Source organism: Bufo bufo, chromosome 3, assembly GCF_905171765.1.
Source record: "Bufo bufo chromosome 3, aBufBuf1.1, whole genome shotgun sequence".
Classification (NCBI taxonomy): Eukaryota; Metazoa; Chordata; class Amphibia; order Anura; family Bufonidae; genus Bufo; species Bufo bufo.
Window position 1 is genome coordinate 118,731,517 of NC_053391.1, and position 17,913 is coordinate 118,749,429.

The 17,913-nt window shown below is 42.1% G+C and overlaps 1 protein-coding gene across 2 annotated transcripts in view; it reads left to right on the forward strand.

Annotated features, from left to right (window-relative positions):
• The window catches only part of MNT (MAX network transcriptional repressor), an 85,996-nt gene extending 79,223 nt beyond the window's left edge, over positions 1-6,773 (forward strand). For both annotated transcript variants that reach the window (XM_040423499.1, XM_040423500.1), the window contains 2 exons: positions 3,945-4,137; positions 4,806-6,773. In XM_040423499.1, the coding sequence (XP_040279433.1) occupies positions 3,945-4,137; positions 4,806-5,518 (906 nt within the window). In that variant the 3' untranslated portion in view covers positions 5,519-6,773. The remainder of the gene's footprint in view (positions 1-3,944; positions 4,138-4,805) is intronic.
• The last annotated feature ends 11,140 nt before the right edge of the window (positions 6,774-17,913 follow it).

The window sequence follows — 17,913 nt, forward strand, 5'->3', positions numbered from 1 at the left end:
CGTTTTTGCCTGTTACTCGGCAGATAGCCGTTGCACAGGCGTAGGATTTGCTTTGTCAGTGGCAGACGTTGGAAATTCTAGTGCTAGAAATGAAAAATGCGCCAGCCTGTGTCAGCGGTTATTCAGGATGGAATCCTCATTAGAATGTGTTTTTTCTTCTTCTTTTTAACTTGTTCCTTTCCAGAGTCCACAGCTTAGAGTGAGCAGGTCTCCACACCCGGCATGCGGCTCGGAGCACATGGGTGAGGGCTGCTGGCAGGCTGTTTGTGTAAGCCTTACATGGAATGTGCGCAGACAGGGGGCAGAGCTTAGTCCTGGCTCTAGTCCAGTTAGTTTCCCAGCAGAAAAAGAGCAAGAGGCATGGGGGAGGGAGGGCCGGCACTTGTGAGAGGGGGGGGGATGTGACGTGCCTGCTGACACGTGTGTCAGTCCCCACTGAGGGAACAGGAGGGAGGGCAGTCTTAAAGGAGCAATGCTCTAGCCGTCTACTGCAAGACTTCTTCCTTTTTCTTCGCCCTTCATGGGGCCCACCTTTTTTACGCAACATTCTTCGAATCAAATTTAAATCAGAGCTCAGCTTATAAGTGTAACTTCTGTTCCTCATGATTCCTCAGTAATCTGATTTTATTTTACAGGAACAGTTACATTGGATTTGTGCGTTTCATTGTGAAACTTTAGTCGTTTCCATGATTTACAGATGCAATCCAAGAAGATGCTTTTGTAGATGTCTTTATTTGTTCCATCTCCGTGTAGCTCGACATAATCTCTGGGTATAGAGACCCACATTTACTATTAATGACGTATTTTACACCTGTGACCCGTGAATAGAGTAGTTGGCAAGATTTACCAAAAGTACGGTAACTAAAAGGCGCACATATCGTAAACAGCCAGGATCGGATTCTCTGAGTATACGACCTGCGGTCACTAGACAGTCTGGCAAGGGACACCCACGCAGGGCTAAACCTACACCGCCATAAAAAGGCTACGGTACAGGTTGAGTTTTTAAAAAACTTTTGATATGCCATGGAGGGCTGAGGGCCCCACCAATCCCTAGAACGAGACAAGAGAAGTGCTCGCATATTGCTGTTTCTCTCCTTGCTGCAGAGGATAGAATCAGGACGGGCCTATAGACTTCTATTGAGCCAGTGACCCTTTAAAGCCCGTTAGTGAGCGCCGTAAAAGCACCAACGGGGAGCAACTACCCGGTTAATAAGCATGGTTCATTTTGGCACCATACTTATTAGGCAAGACATGTTTTCACGCCTGCCATGAGCAGACACAGCACCATAATTTTGCACCCTTTATCATTGTAGTTTTCAAGCAAAGTAACCCCCCCCGTGACAAGCCTATGATCATACTGCCACTAGCATTTCATTCAGATTTGACTGCAAAAGTAACGCAGCATACAGCACTGTTCTTCCCATCGAAGTGCCAGACACCATGTCAGAACCCTGATGAATCCCTATTCAAAATGGTCCCAGGTTATAAGTGGTGTACCCCAAGGTTCAGTGCTGGGCCCTTTATTATTTAATTTATTTATTAATGATATTGAGGATGGGATTAATAGCACCATATCTATTTTTGCAGATAACACTAAGTTGTGTAGAACTGTACGGTCTATGGAAGATGTCCACAAACTACAAGCTGACTTGAACACTCTGAGTGATTGGGCATCAACTTGGCAAATGAGGTTCAATGTGGACAAATGTAAAGTTATGCATCTTGGTAGTAATAATCTCTGTGCCTCATATGTCCTAGGGGATGTAGCACTGGGATAGTCACTTATTGAGAAGGATTTGGGTGTCCTTGTGGAGGGTAGATTAAATTACAGCACACAATGTCAATCGGCTGCTTCTAAGGCCACCAGGATATTGTCATGCATTAAACGAGGCATGGACTCGCGGGGCAGGGATGTAATATTACCACTTTACAAAGCGTTGGTGCGGCCTCATCTGGAATATGCAGTCCAGTTCTGGGCACCAGTCCATAGAAAGGATGCACTGCAGCTGGAAAAAGTACAGAGGAGGAGCGACTAAAATGATAAGGGGCATGGAGGGTCTTAGTTATGAAGAAAGATTAAAATAATTTAATTTATTTAGTCTTGAGAAGAGACGTTTAAGGGGGGGGACATGATTAACCTATACAAGTATATAAATGGGCCATACAAAAAATACGGCGAAAAGCTGTTCCATGTAAAATGTGCTCAAAAGACAAGGGGGCACTGCCTCCGACTGGAGAAGAAAAAGTTCAGTCTCCAGAGGCCTCAAAGCTTCTTTACTGTAAGAACTGTGAATCTGTGGAATAGACTTCCTCAGGATTTGGTCACAGCAGGAACAGTACAGGACAGTTTCAAAAAGGGTTTAGATTAATTCTTAAAAGTAAAAAACATTAATGCTTTATGAAAACTTGTAGAAATCTGAGTCTCACTTCCTTCTGGGATTCGCGTCCCCACCTATCCCTTGGTTGAACTTGATGGACATTTGTCTTTTTTCAACCGTATTAACTATGTAACTATTTGTCAGTTATAAGGGTCTGTCCGGGACACCATTGATGTCTGGTGTTTAATGGATCGAGCATTGTGTTGTGACTTCTGTTGCGAGGAGGGGAATGAAAAAAAAAAAAGTGGCATGCTGTGCAAATTCAAAATGTTTTTTTTTTTTTTTTTTTTTTTTTTTACCTGTGCTCTGCTAAATTTATAGGACACTCGTCCAATCCACAGCATTTAAAGGGGATGTCCAGTTTCCAATATTGATGACCTGTTCTTAGGATAGGTCATCAATATCAGGTTGGCGATGATCTAGCTCCCTGGAAGATCAGCTGTTTGAAGAGAACGCAGTGCTCCTGAGAGGGTCTGCATTCTCTTTACTGTTTACCGTCGACATCGCACCAGCGAGCAATGTAATTACAGCTCCTCTGTCCCATTCACTTGAATGGGAAGGAGCAGTTGTAGTTGCACTCTGTTTCATTAAAGAGAATGAGAAGAGAAGGCAGTGCTCACAGGAGGGCTGCACTTTCTTCAAACAGCAGTTCTGAGGATACGTCATCAATATTGGAAACTGGACAACACCTTTAAATCACAAACCGTGCATATGACTCCCTTCAGAAGACCCCCAAATGGATGCAGAACACTGAAATAAAGATTAAGACCGGTGTTTTAGACCCCTTTTAAGCCCTATATCTGACGGTGGATTGCTGAAGTTATGAAGAGGTGCTGGCCTCTACATAACTTCGGCGTATCCACCACTGATTTTAAATTTGAGACTGCTTTCTTGCTGTCTTACATTTAGACCATTTTCTAAGCCTAAACCAGGGGTAGAAAATGATCAATGAGAGGGGCCTACTGACCCATTCCCACCCACACTACACCCACTTTTATAGTGTGTGACATAATCTGCGCCAGATATATGCCACAAAAGTGATCATAAATGACACCCATAGTCCCCACGCCTCGCTCCTATTTTCTCTCTCCCTCTCTGCCCTACTTTATACTTTTCTCTGCTATTTCAAACACAATTTCTGAATAATTTTGGAAAAAATAACAGATCAGATGTTCTTTCTGCTCCATATGTGGGATTCGTATCTGTGGTCACATGCCATTCAGAGACATGTGGTTTGCAATACTGGCCAATGAACTGGTTGAAGAAACATTAACTTACAAATGATAATCATGGGTCAAATTGAAACCCATCTGCAATTTGCATGAGATATTCTTCACCGGTACTCTGCCACAATGATGTGTGCTGAGACGACCTTGCCTGACCAAACAATATTTCATGAGTAAGCCACTTCGATGGTCCAGGTTTTAGCGTGTTAACCAAATGATCAGATCTACTTTCATTTTTGCTGGCGTAAGAATTAATATTTTTGTAAACGTTAGGGCTTACTCGCTCGGTTTCTTGCATAGTCAATGGAAATTTTGACATCATTATTCTCTTCTTTCGCAGAGTCTGAAAAGGAAAGAAAAGGATTATGAGCATGAAATGGAACGTCTGGCGAGGGAGAAAATAGCCACACAGCAGCGGCTGGCCGACTTGAAGAATGAACTCAGCCAATGGATGGATATTATGGAGATTGACCGAATTGTACGCCAGAATGTTCAACCAGAGGATGACCAGGCTTCTACCTCAACGGCTTCAGGTAGCTCTCCGTCCTGTTGTTTTTGGAGGGTATTTCTAAAAACTATTTTGGATTTTTAAGCATAGAAAAAGGCAAAGGTCTAATTCCTGTGCAATAGTTGACGTTTCCCACTTTTGTACTTATGTGTTAGCATTGGATTTCTGTTCATCAGTAGTGCTGAAGGTGTAGGAGGAAAGTCAAAATGCCATCACTTACTACACTTTTGCTATGTGGTGTTATCATATAGGTTTTGTGTGGCTCCAAATCACCAGCTCCATCGGTGCTCAATTTGATGTGGTTCTGCTCACGTCATCTTGGATTGCACTGATGATAGGAGATAACTTAGATCAGTGGGTATCTGAGTTTTGGGACCCCCATTGATCACAAGAATGGTGGACCCAATGTCTCCCATTTGATTGGAGCTCACCACTCAAGTGCTCACCACAACTCTATTCAAGGTCTATGGTTCTGCTGGAGATTGCCAAATGATGTACTCGGCTATCCCTGGCAGTCCCAAAGAGATGAAGGTGAAGTGGTCCACATGCTTGACTAGCACTCCAAAAAGGGACATGGTTCCCTTCTCTTGTAATTAGTAGGAGTCTCAGCAGTTCGACTTATTCATTGACCTAGGAGATACAAAAAACAATATCAAACAATTATTAACTGTCTATTCTGTACCTGTCTTTCAGAGGGTGAAGACAACATTGATGAGGACATGGATGATGATAGACCTATTAACGCCTTACAGAAACGTCAACAGCTAGAGCTTTTGAAGATGGTACCGTCCAACGCAGCTTCCCTCAACCATCATTCCACTGTTCTGCCTCAGCACGTCTCCATTCAACAGAAGCAAGTCCCCTCTCCCCACGCACAGCCTCTCTCCAGCCAAGCACTGATCCCACCTCAGGCAATGGTGCCAGCACAGACTCATATTGTTGCTGCTTCAACGGTGCAGTCAACTGTGATTGCCCACACGGCCACCACTCATGCCTCTGTCATCCAGACTCTCAACCATGTCATCCCAGGGCCTCAGACAAAGCACATTGCTCATATTGCACCTTCCACGTCAAGCCCTGTACAGCTAACCACTGCTGCTCAGCCAATCGGCCACATCACTGTGCACCCAGCCGCCATTAATCATATGACCCATCTTGGCTCGCAGTTACCCATCTACCCCCAGTCTGTTGCAGTAAGTCAGCCCATGATGAGCCACATTGCTCACACCATTTCCCACCCACAAGTAAATGGAACCACAAACCTGGGTCAGCCTACCGTCATGGCAAAGCCAACTGTAGGTACCCAGGTGGTCCACCATCCCCAATTAGTTGGGCAAACTGTCCTGAACCCGGTGACTATGGTAACCATGCCATCATTCCCTGTCAGCACTTTGAAGCTAGCCTAAAACACTCTAAAAATCTAAGAATTAATTAAATAAATTATCCACCGGACATCTGAAACTCCATACATTCCTATCCAGTCATGTTCCAAGGAAGACGAGACACTTCTTGACAAAGGTTCCAATCCACATATTTTTTAATTGGCTTTGGAAAAGACATCATGCGTTATGAGATAGACCTATGTATGACAAACCACCAAGGGCCCAATGTGCTGGAATTTGACCATTCTCATTTGTTTCAGTGACTGTCACTCATGATGACTTTTTATTTACTCCTACCAATAATCAGTGAATAGAAAATGAGACTTTAATTTTTACCTTCTACTCCACTCACACTTATTTTATTCAGTTTTTTTTTTTGTTTTTTTTTAAATGTGTATCTGTAACATACAAAACTTATGACCTCTTTCTAATATAAGCGATTACGTTGAAAATAATAAGCATCATGTTGATTTATAATGTCATTGAGGTGACTGGTGCAGAACGTATACACTAATAAAAGAACAAAAATACCACTTAATTTGTTGGTAGCGTAAGAGAAAGAAAAAAAAATTTTAGATCATGGCATTCCTAATACTTGGATCGGTGATCACAACATACACAGTAAAAATTCTTGGAAAGGGGGTAATGAGTTTTCTGTAGGTAATTTGAACGGGGTTCTTATTTTTGTCTTCAAACTCTAAAAAAAATCGGGCTGAACCCACCATCTGCAGATTATTTTTCTCTATCTGTTCCTGATCATTTGATTTTAAGCAATAGGTGTTATCCCACAAAAACTATGAGACTCTGTGGATAGGTGATAAATATCTGTCCTGAGAATGAAGGGTCCCAGGGTCCGCTATCTGAATGGAGAATGTAGGTCCACGCTGTCTGTCAGTCCCATAGAAGTGAATGGAGCAGTGGATGGACATGCACACTTCCACTCCATTCAGAGAGGGAGCTTAGGAACTCCTTGTTCTGGGGATCATGGAGGGTTCCAGCGGTCATAGCATTTCCCCCCTCAAATACTTTTCAAGGGATAACCTGTTAAATAGGAAAATAGGACTTTAAGTGAATCTGGTTAATATGTCAATAATAGATAAAGAAAAGCATGGTGTAAATACTGCTAAGGGTCCATTTGCACGCCCATAATTCTGGGTCTGCAGCCGTTCCTTAATTTTGTGGAACGGGTGCGGACCCATTAATTTCAATGGTGCCACAAAAGATACGGACAGCACACCGTGTGCTATCCGCATCCGTAGTTCCATTCCGTGGCCCCGCATAGAGCATGTCCTATTCTTGTCCGAGGAAAAGAATAGGCATTCCTATCATAGGGCCTGCCATGTGCGTTCCACAAAATGTGGAATCCACAGACCGCAAAACACTTACGGTCGTGTGAATGTGCCTTAAGGCTCTGTGTTTTTATTCAGCCTGACTTGAATAATGGAACTGGTTGCTATGGACTCTCTGTCTGACAACCCCATGTAAAGACTAAAGCTTTTAGGCTGTGTATCTATACCAACCGTATTGTCTGACATGACTGTTCAGCCCAAAGCCAGACTTGGGTCTGATTCATATGACCACGCTCAGTCCTGGAAATGTGTGTCTTGTGTCGGCCACGTCTTCCAGACCGACCCCGACTCCCCTGACTCGAACATCATAGTAATTTAAGATAATCAGTTCCTATCTGATCGCGGGTCTGTTGTACTGTGCTCACGTGACAATGCAGTCCGTTCGGGTCAGGGGAGCTGCGGTTGGTCCAGGAGATGCGGCGAAAACATGGCCTATGTTTCCCGGACCGATCGCGTTTGCGTGAATCAGACCTTACACTTTACTGAAAACAGAACATATGAAAAGCACCTGGCAGCGGTACGTCCATGCCATTCTCCGTCTCATCTTTGGAATATTAATCAGATTTTTAAAGAAAATATGATGTCTATAATAAACTATGGCAGGCCGTTCCTATAGTTACTCTGTATAACATCAGCATTATTATTTTGCTCAAACTTATTTTTGATACACCCTAAGACTACTTAAAGGGGTTCTGCAGTTTTTCTTTCTGATGATCTATCCTCTGGATAGATCATCAGCATCTGATCGGTAGTAATGCAGCGGCGCTACATTAGTACCGCAGCCTTCTCTCTGTTTACCGCAGGCCCAGTGACGTCACGAATAGTATCAACTGGCCTGGGCTTGGCTAAGCTCCATTCAAGTGAACAGGGTTTATCTGCGCCCCCAGGCCAGTGATACAGAGAGAAGACCGCGACACTACTTGAGCGCCGCTGCCTTCTCAAACAGCTGCTCCAGATCATCAGAAAGAAAAGCTGCAGAACCCCTTTAAGAAACAACATCTTAAAGAGGACCTGTTGGCTCCCCTGAAGTGTGTTTTAAGAAATAATTGTATGCCCATAAAATAATAATTCAGAATTGTGCATTGTGCCGTTATCCTGTTATTCTTATTAATAAAATGACAGCAGAGTGCTATGTGTGTGTGGGGGGGGGTTTAAACACAGTCTAAACACCCCGTTTGACTTTCAGAATGGTAACATACAGTTATCAATGTATTCATATATTTCTAGAAGGAATAACGGAGGAACAATGCGATTTATGAGGAATACAAGTGTTTACTAAAACCACTATGTCAGGGGACCTGGCAGGTCCTCTTTAATGAGGACGTGTCGCTTCTCCTGACATGTCTTTTTGTAACTACTTGCGTTCCCCATGTAATAATTCTGCAGCATCTTTTCTTATAACGGTATGTTGTGCCCTTCCTTTGTTATACCTACTAGCAGTTTACGAATAAAGGTACAACTTGGTATTACCAGCTGAAGGTGTGCCCCTGCACAGTCTGACACTCGCAGCACTGATTGGATATTGTCAAACTGAGCAGGGACACCCCCCAACTGGTAGCACCCACTTGTACCTTTATTCATACATTTCTTGCAAGAATAATAGAGGAATGTCACAGCATAGAGTCCTCAGAAAAGATGCTCCAGAACTGTTATTACATGGGGAATACAATTATTCACTATGACAGACAAGTCCTCTTTAAATATGAGGTATGTATGGGATTTGATAAGAAGCAATCTTGTCCACGGATAGACAAAAATAAATTCTATTTATTTTTATATTGGAAAATAATTATTAAACGTTTTCTGTGGCTTCATAAATAAAGTATGTGCTTTATGGTGTGTAGCATGTCGCTATTCAGTCCTGGCGACCACGACTAGAAGGTATTCATGGCTTACATAGAGGACGCCCACAGACAAGGAATGTATATATGTGTGTATGCTCAGTGAACGTATAGAATTGTGCAGTCTTCGTACCCCGAGATCTGCTCTTGAAATCCAAACTCAGTATCTGCTGTGTATCCTTTATTTCTACAAGCATAGAGTACTTCTTTACACAGCAAGCACACTAGATCAGGGATCAGCAACCTCCGGCACTCGAGCTGTTCTCAAACTACAACTCCCAGAATCCTTCTTTTCAATTCTATGGGAGTTACAAAGGCAGCCAAGAAAGTGTGCATGCTGGGAGTCGTAGTTTCACAGCAACTGGATTACTGATCCCTGCACTAGATGGTTTCCGACCTAGCAGATAACCTGTTACATACACCCACCAGTATACATCTTGCAAGCCTTTATTAAACCAAATGTAACCTTAATATATTGATTGTCCACGTTTATGGTAGCCAGACGAATGATGTGATTTAGTAAAAGAGTTGTCAAAGATTATATTTCCCCAGAATCTGGTATTGCAATTCAGTCCATTTTACTTGAATGTGGATGAGCTGCAATACAAGACACAGCCTATGTACAGATATGGCGCTGTTTGTGGGGGGGGAAAACGAATGCAGATGATTGACAACTCTTTTAAAAAATTTAATTTGGTTGATGTTTACCATATTCTGCCCATATACCTCGCCATCCCGTCCTATACATAACAGGTTTTAAAGGGACACTAACCCTAAAGTCTATATTATCTCCATTTGCTTTGTAGTTGAATATTATTCTGTAGGCATCCATTTAAAGGGGACCTGTCACCTCTCCCTTGCATTCCCCATGTAATAACTATTCTCCTTTGTTACTCCTGCTAGAAATGTTACCACACTGTCTGTTCAGTACTGCCAGTGTCAGATTGTTAGGGGACACCCCCCCCCCCCCCAACTGGTAACACCCAGTTTTCCCTTTATTCCTAAAGCAGAAGTAAACGAGGAATGGCACAACATTGAGTTATAAGAATAGTTGCTCCAGAATAGTTATGAAATGGGTAATGCAAATAGTTACTAAAGCAGACATATCAGGAGAGGTGACAGGTGCACTTTAAGTTTGGGAAGAGGTTGACTTTAGTGTTCTTCAGTGGAATTGCTAACTTTAGGTGCAGAAAAATGTGACCCCCCCCCCCCATGATACTTTACCTCTTATATCACCTTTAACTAGAACCTCCAAATACCTTATATACAGAAGTAGGAAAGGCTAGCACATTTAAAGAGGACCTGTCACATATTCTGACATGTCTGTTTTAGTACCACTTGCACCCCTTTGTAATAACATGTGGAATTCCTGCTAGAAGTCATGAATGAATTGCTAGCAGTCTGTTCTGGTGTTACCAGTTGGGGGTTTGCCCTGCACAGTCTGAAACTATTCAATCAGTACTGCCAGTGTCAGACTGTGCAGGCACACCCCCAACTAGTAACACCCATGTGGACCTTCACTGCAGACTGCTGGCAATTCATTTATAAATTCTAACATGAATAATAAAGGAATTGTATAACATCTGGTCGTAAGAATAGATGCTCCAGAATAGTTTTTATATGGAGAATACAAATAGTTGTTAAAACAGACATATCTGGGGAGGTGCTCTTTAAAGAAGCACGCCCACAAAAAAAAATATTCTCTTACCTGTAAAAGGTGCATGATGTAATCTGTAGTGAAGGTAATCTTCTTACCAGTGTCTGTATTTTTTATAACCTCCCTTCTGATCCTCAGCTGTGTCATGTGACCAACACCCTGATCTCAAACTAATACGGGACAGAAAGATGGTTATTTCTCAGTTCATTCCTGTGAGATTTCACTGAGGCTCCCATAGGAATACATAGATAAACTGGCATCCTTGTCCACACATGAGATGTTGTGTTGTATGGAAAGCCAGGATGCTGGTCACATGACACAGCTAAGGATCAGAAGGGAGGGGATAACTCACAGATACAGTCACTGGTGAGAAGATGTCCTTCAGTACAGTTTACATCATGTACCTTTCCTAACAGGTCAGAGAATAAACATTTTTGTGAGAGTTCTTCTTTAAGTTTACTGTTCCTTTAAATATTGTTAGTGACTGTGTTCAGGGAACTACCTTATAGATTATATACGCCATGCAGCATCATTAGCCAATATATTGAGAATGTAATGTATCAATGCAGCACAGTCACCCAAGCAAGATCGTAACAATACTACTGCGCCCTGCAAAATGGGATATCGTAAGAGTCGCTAAAGGACTCTCGTTAAATCGCATATGACTTCATACAGTATAACTGCAAGCACTGAAGATTTCCTCATTATATGTGGACTACGTTTATCCTGGAGTTTGTGCCATTTTAATTTTTTTTTTTTGTAACTTATTTATTTGTATTATTTTCATTGACAACTAAACTGGTTTTAAAACTCATGTTAATATTTTTATCTTCAGATTTTATATACGCCCGGCGTGGGTCCAGCTGGGCCCATGCGGAGATGTTAGAATATTAAACTATGTACATAAAGGCATTATTCTTCTCTTGAAATGTTGTAAAATGACAATTAACTAGAGGCTTTTGTGTCAGGCATGAGAGTGTATAACGATGCACTGCGAATCATTTTATCAGAATTGTGTTCAATGTGAGAAATGTGTTCATTTGGTTTATTCTACCAAATACAGATCGTTTGACTTCATACATAATATCTATATTTATAAAGGGTATTTGGGGCGTTCCTCATTTCTAAGACGTTATTTCCAAGTATTATGTGCATAAACAAACCCAATACTTTTCTTTTGTCTTCCAGGCCAGTAAACCTAAAAGTAAAACGCAAAAAAATAAAAAAAATAAAAAAAAATAATATTGCTAAAATGTCACTCTCCGAAATATAACATTAACCATATCATGACCATTGTTAAGCTGTATGGCGTTGTATATGCACTTGTAACGTTGGTGCAAGCTGTTGTTGTTTGTCTACCATATGAGGCTTATACAGGAATGTTGCTTATGTAAAACAACTTTCTTTTTAGGTTTATTGGCCTGGCATCACAGTTTTTTTTTTAAACAGATGATTCACAGAATCCTTCTCGAAATAATGATTTTCTAAAAAAAAATAAAAAATAAAATACTTTTTAATATTTCAGCTTCCCGATGCTTGTCTACTGCAATGGCGTGCAAAACAGTGTTGTGGATGAATTGTAAATAAAGAGGACAAAAGCAATAGAGTATATTTTCCTAGAACTCTGGGCTGCTCCTCTGCAATTCCTCCGGGAAATGTATTAATAAAATTACCTGTATGTTTATCTAAATGGATAGCGCCACTGCACAGTTAGATAGTGATTTCACACTGATAGAAAAGTGTCTATTGGCAAGGGGAGTCAATGTATTAATACATTTCCAGGAGGAATAACCGAGGAATGGTGGAACAGCTCAGAGCTCTGAAAGAAGTGAATACAAGTTTTTACTTTGTCAGCAGATATGTACAAAACTGGCTGACCTGTTACATGTGCATTTGGCAACTGAAGCCATCTGTCTTGGTCTCATGTTTATATGGTCCTGTCAATTAAAGTGCAGAGGGCGCAGCAATTGCAGAGAGAGCTGAGCCTCTATGTGTAATGGCAACAGCCCCCCCCCCCATTGCTCCTAGAGGCTCATTTGCATATAATAAAATATAACTTTTCTGAGTAATCCAGACACATACTGTATGAACATGGGACCAACACAGATGCCTTCAGCTGCCAAGTGCACATGTAACAGGTCAGTCAGTGTCATAGGTACAAATCTGCTGACAGAGGCCCTTTAAACAGACGTGGCAGTATAATATAACAAGAAATCCCGGCACACGCTTTTCTCGTTTTACTTTGCTTTAAGTAATACATATAGATGAAAGGACACGTTTTGGCCCACCCTGATCCTTTCTAAATTGTAGCAGTTGAGAAAGGCTCAGGTTGGGCCAAAATAGATCCTTTCATCTATATTCTTTCATTGAAGCACAGTAAAACAAGAAGGGCGTGTGCCGGGATTTCTGTTCTATTGCGGGGACCGCCGCTTCCAAGTACACTGCCGCTACCTGCGTGCCGACTGCGGGAACTTCTAACCTGGGAGGAGAGCGGGCAGGTCATCTTTAAGCAAACTTAATTTGTTTCATATTCTTAAAGGAATACTGTGTCTTCACTAGTGTTGTTCACGAATATTCGCGAATATTTCGAATATAGTGATATATATTCGTAATTTCGAATATTCAAGATTTTGTTTTAAACAGTACACATGATCCCTCCCTGCTTCTAGCTTGTGGGCCAATGAGAAGGCTGCAATATCTTTGACTTTAGGAGTAGTGTTGATTGCGAATTTTTTGTACTGTGAATTTTTATTGCGAATTTTTCAATTGCCGATTTACGCAATCAAGAAAATAATGACTGAGATAATGAATTTGCGAATATATGGCGAATATTAACCCAAATATTAGTGAAATATCACAAATTCGAAAATTGCCCCTGTCGCTCATCACTAGTCTTCACATCAATTTTTGGAGGTTTTCTGTCTGAATTTTAAAAGCCATATTTTTTAACAACATTTTTGACCACCAAACGCACCTTTTTTTGGTAAGGGTCCAGGACTAGAAATCCAGTGGCTGAAGCTTTTAATCAGGAGATGAACAGATACAGCCTGGACTGTAAAAGTGAATGCTCAGGGTTGATCCACGGCTGATCTTTGGAGGAATTATACACAGACAGAAGCTTTCTTTTCTTTTTTTGGAAATAGCTAATTTGCATATATCTAGCGGAGCACTGCATGGCATGTAAGACTCCTTGCGCCTACTAGGTGATCTTCATATGGAGAAATAGTGGATTCCAGACTACCTGATGAGGCTCTGTTCAGACTTGCTTTCAAGGGTTCATTCTCAATCATCGTCCTACGTTAATATGCCCAGCGATCACCGAGAATTGGGCAAACTCATGCATCATTGATTGCATCTTTTATGTGGGCTTAAAAAACATCATTTGTTGCAGCAGATCCCCTTGTGTATGTAGGGGATTGATGTACTGCAGACAATATGCAAACTGTAGGGGACGAACAATCTTAGTAAAGATTGTTCATCCCCATACAGTACGATGATTGCTCCAAACTAGCACCTATTGACATGCTTTATTGTCAATTATCGCTCATTTGTGGCCAGATTATCCTCCCGTGTAAAAAGACCTTTACATGGTATATGAGTTTTTCACTGTTTGCATCAGACTAATAAAGGCCCTTTTACACAGACTGAGAATTGGGCAATTATTGAGGCGTGTTTTTTTTTCATAGAAAGTAGTTTTATTTTGAAAAAGTGTTAATAAACGGGCATAGTAACGGCCCTTGTAATACTCTTGTAATATGCCGACATAAATTTTTTTTTTTTACATGAAATTGTTGTGGTGCAAAAGTAGTAAGTAACACATCAATAACACAAAAAACTATGGCAAAATTGCAGTTTTTTTTACATTCATCCCCCTTCCCCCCAAGAAAGAGACAAACGTAATCAATTAAATTAAATAAAACGTAATAAATGAGTTCAAATGTCCTGCAGAATGGTAGCCTTGAAAAATACAACTTGTCCCACAAAAAAAAGGGCATTTTTCATCTCCTTTGACAGAAAAATAAAACCAATGTGACTCTCAGAAGGTTGGAATGAAAAAAAGAAAAAAAAAAAAACACCCAGTCATGAAGTCCATAACTGGCTGTGGTGGCAAGGAGTTAATATTATGGCTGATGTGTATAGATGCAAAGATCTGCGTGTGTTCTGCATCCTTTCATGGCCAGCATTAACTTGTTGACCCATTTGGGCTACGCTACAGTAACTCCTCTGTGAGACTACTCCAGACAGTCTATCCTTCACACCCCACCACAGTCATAGGTGCCCATGACCTGGGTACGGTGGCCTTCTTTGGACTGCTTTTAATACATACTAATTTGACATTTGTCAAATGGAGTCACATTATTATGACCACTTTCTACTTTTGATGTCGACAGCACATGGCTTATGAAGGAAGTCACGTGTGGTGATCTGGCTTGGTGGGTATATAGGGTGTGGGATAGGCTGTCTGCACACATATTCCTCATTGCTGTCATGGGAAAAAAGGGCGGTTCGATTTATCAGGGTTGCAAATAATGATAATTACACTTACCGGTAATTGGATTTTCCAGAACCCATGACGGCACCATAGAAAGATGTATCCGCCCCCACAATTGGACAGGAAGCCTCAGAGCAAAAAGGAACACCCACTTCCTTCCTCAGTGTTGATTCCAGAGTAGATCAGGATCCGTACAAATAGAATTCCTATTGCTTCCTTCTTCATTTCAAATTTTTTTTTTACTTGAAAGACAAACATTTCTCATGAATATAGTTGAGCGGACACCTGGATGTTCAGGTTCGACAGGTTCAGCAGAACTTCGCAAAAAAGTTCGAGTTCGGTACCCGAACTTGACCCCGAACCCCATTGAAGTCAATGGGGACCCGGACTTTGGAGCACTAAAATGGCTCTAAAAATGTCATGGAAAAGGCTAGAGGGCTGCAAAAGGCAGCAAAATTTGGTTAAGAGCATGGCAAGTGCTCTGCAAACAAATGTGGATAGGGAAATGACTTCAAATAACATAAAATACATTAAAAAAATAAAAATAAATAATCTTGATCTTGGAGTAGGAGGTTGAGGAGGCGGTGGAAGCGGCGGTGGAGGAGAAGGCGGTAGCCAACACAGTTTTTTTGTTTTGTTTTTTATTTTATTTTTGTTCAAATTTAGGTAGACCCCAAAACATTGGGAAATATAAAAAATAAAACAGAGAAAGTGCGCTGGAGTACAACAATGACTGGGTGAGGCCAGTATACATGTCTATTCTGCACAAGGTACGGACAAGTCCTGTGGGATCCTTGCCTGGTTCATTTTAATGAACGTGAGCTTGTCCACATTAGCAGTGGACATGCGGCTGCGCTTCTCTTTGATAACCCCCTCCTGCTGTGCTAAACAAATGTTCAGGCCAGCATCTCCAAGGCGTAAAGGGCAAGCTCAGGCCATGTGCCCAATTTGGAGACCCAGAAGTTGAAGGGGGCAGACCCATGAGTCAGTACGTGTAGGCGTGTGCACACATACTGCTCCACCATGTCGCACGTCCACGATCCAATTGGATATCTTCTCTATCAACTTTCGATGCTCTTTTATGCGTCTACCATGGTGATCACGGGTAACGGGGAATCAGGGTTCCATGCCGGAGAGGGAGCCTGAGAAAGGGATACCACATCCAAGGGAGGTCAATGGATGAAATGTGATCGAGCGGAAATGTGGGACAAGTTATTGAAGCAGAAGCATCCAAGTAAAGGAAGGGGCGCGTGGCAATTACCCACTCCCAACTCGGGGAGGTAGTGACGATAAATAACAATACAGGACTCTTAAGATGCCCTGTTATTGGAATGATTAATAAAAAATTACCGGGAATGTCACTGGGGTATTTTGGATTTGAAAATGTTAGACAATGTTGACTCTAGATAACTTCTGCCTGATCGCACGTCCCCGTGACGTCCATGATCCAATTGGATATCTTCTCTATCGCATAAAAGAACATCGAACCCTAACCATAATCACCAGGGAGGGAATTAGAGGGGTGCTGTCATGGGTTCTGGAAAATCCAATTACCGGTAAGTCTAATTATCATTTTTTCCTTCACCCATGACAGCACCAAAGAGAGACCAAATAGCAGAAATTTAAAAACACCCATTGGGTGGGACTGTGCTTGGAAGGGTAATCTAAGCTAAGATGGAATGCCTAACCCAGATGGAAGCATAGGGAACCCAAAGGCTAACAAGAGGTCCGAACTAAAAAAAAGGCGGATCAATAGAATCCCAAAACCTAGGAAATTTTAATACTGGAGAGGACCTTTCATTACAATAAAAAATCTAAACTAAGTATGCTGACATGGAGAACGGCGCCCAGGGATCTACCTGCACTTACTATTATCCCTGGGCACCGCTTCGTTCTCCCGATATAGGCTCCGGTATCTTCAGATTTTCGGCTCAACTGGGAGGAGCCTGCTCTTCTTCTCCTGGGCATCTCCTTCTCCCAGGCTGGAGTGCTGGCCAATCGCAGCGCTCAGCTCATAGCCTGAGAGGTTTTTTTCTCCCAGTGAGAAGGAGACGCCCAGGAGAACAAGAGCAGGCTCCTCCCAGTTGAGCCGAAAATCTGAAGATACCGGAGCCTATACCAGGAGAACGGAGTGGCACCCAGGGATAATAGTAAGTGCAGGGAGATCCCTGGGCGCCGCTCTCCATGTCAGCATACTTAGTTTAGATTTTTTATTGTAATGAAAGGTCCTCTAATACTAGACTTTATACTTAAAGCCCAGCATAATCTTTTAAAAGAAATCTCAAAAGGGTTTCTCATCAAGTGTTTTTTTTAAATAATCATAACGGATCAAACAAAACATCTTAGGCTACTTTCACACTCACGTTTTGTGCGGATCTGTCATGGATATGCACAGACGTTCAGATAATACAACCACATGCATCCATCCGTTCAGAACGGATCCGTTTGTATTATCTTTAACATAGCCAAGACGGATCCGTCTTGAACACCATTGAAAGTCAATAGAGCATGGATCCGTTTTCTATTGTGCCAGAATATGTCAGTGAAAACGGATCCGTCCCAATTGACATACATTGTGTGCCACTTACATTGTGTGCCATTTGCCTCAGTTTCATCAGACGGACACCAAAAGCGTCCAGAGCGGAATGGAGATGGAACGAAGGCAAACTGATGCATTCTGAGCAGATCCTTTTCCATTCAGAATGCATAAGAATGAAAACGGATACGTTTTGGATGGTTTGTGAGAGCCTGAACGGATCTCAGAAACAGAAAGCCAAAACACGAGTGTGAAAGTAGACTTAAAGAAGTACTTATCTTGACACAAGTGCGACCCTCCAAGTGCGATCAGCTGCCCCCTCAATGCAATCAGCTTCCACCTCAGTGCCATCAGCTGCTCCCCCAGTGCTATTAGCTACCCTCCCAGTGCCATCAGGTTCCGCCCCAGTGCCATTAGCTGCCCCCCAGTGCCATCAGCTGCCCTCCCAGTGCCATAAGCTGCCCCTCAGTGCCATCAGCTTCCCCCTCAGTGCCATCAGAGGCCGCAGAGGCCGTCAGCCCTGCAGACACAGTGTCACTGCCAG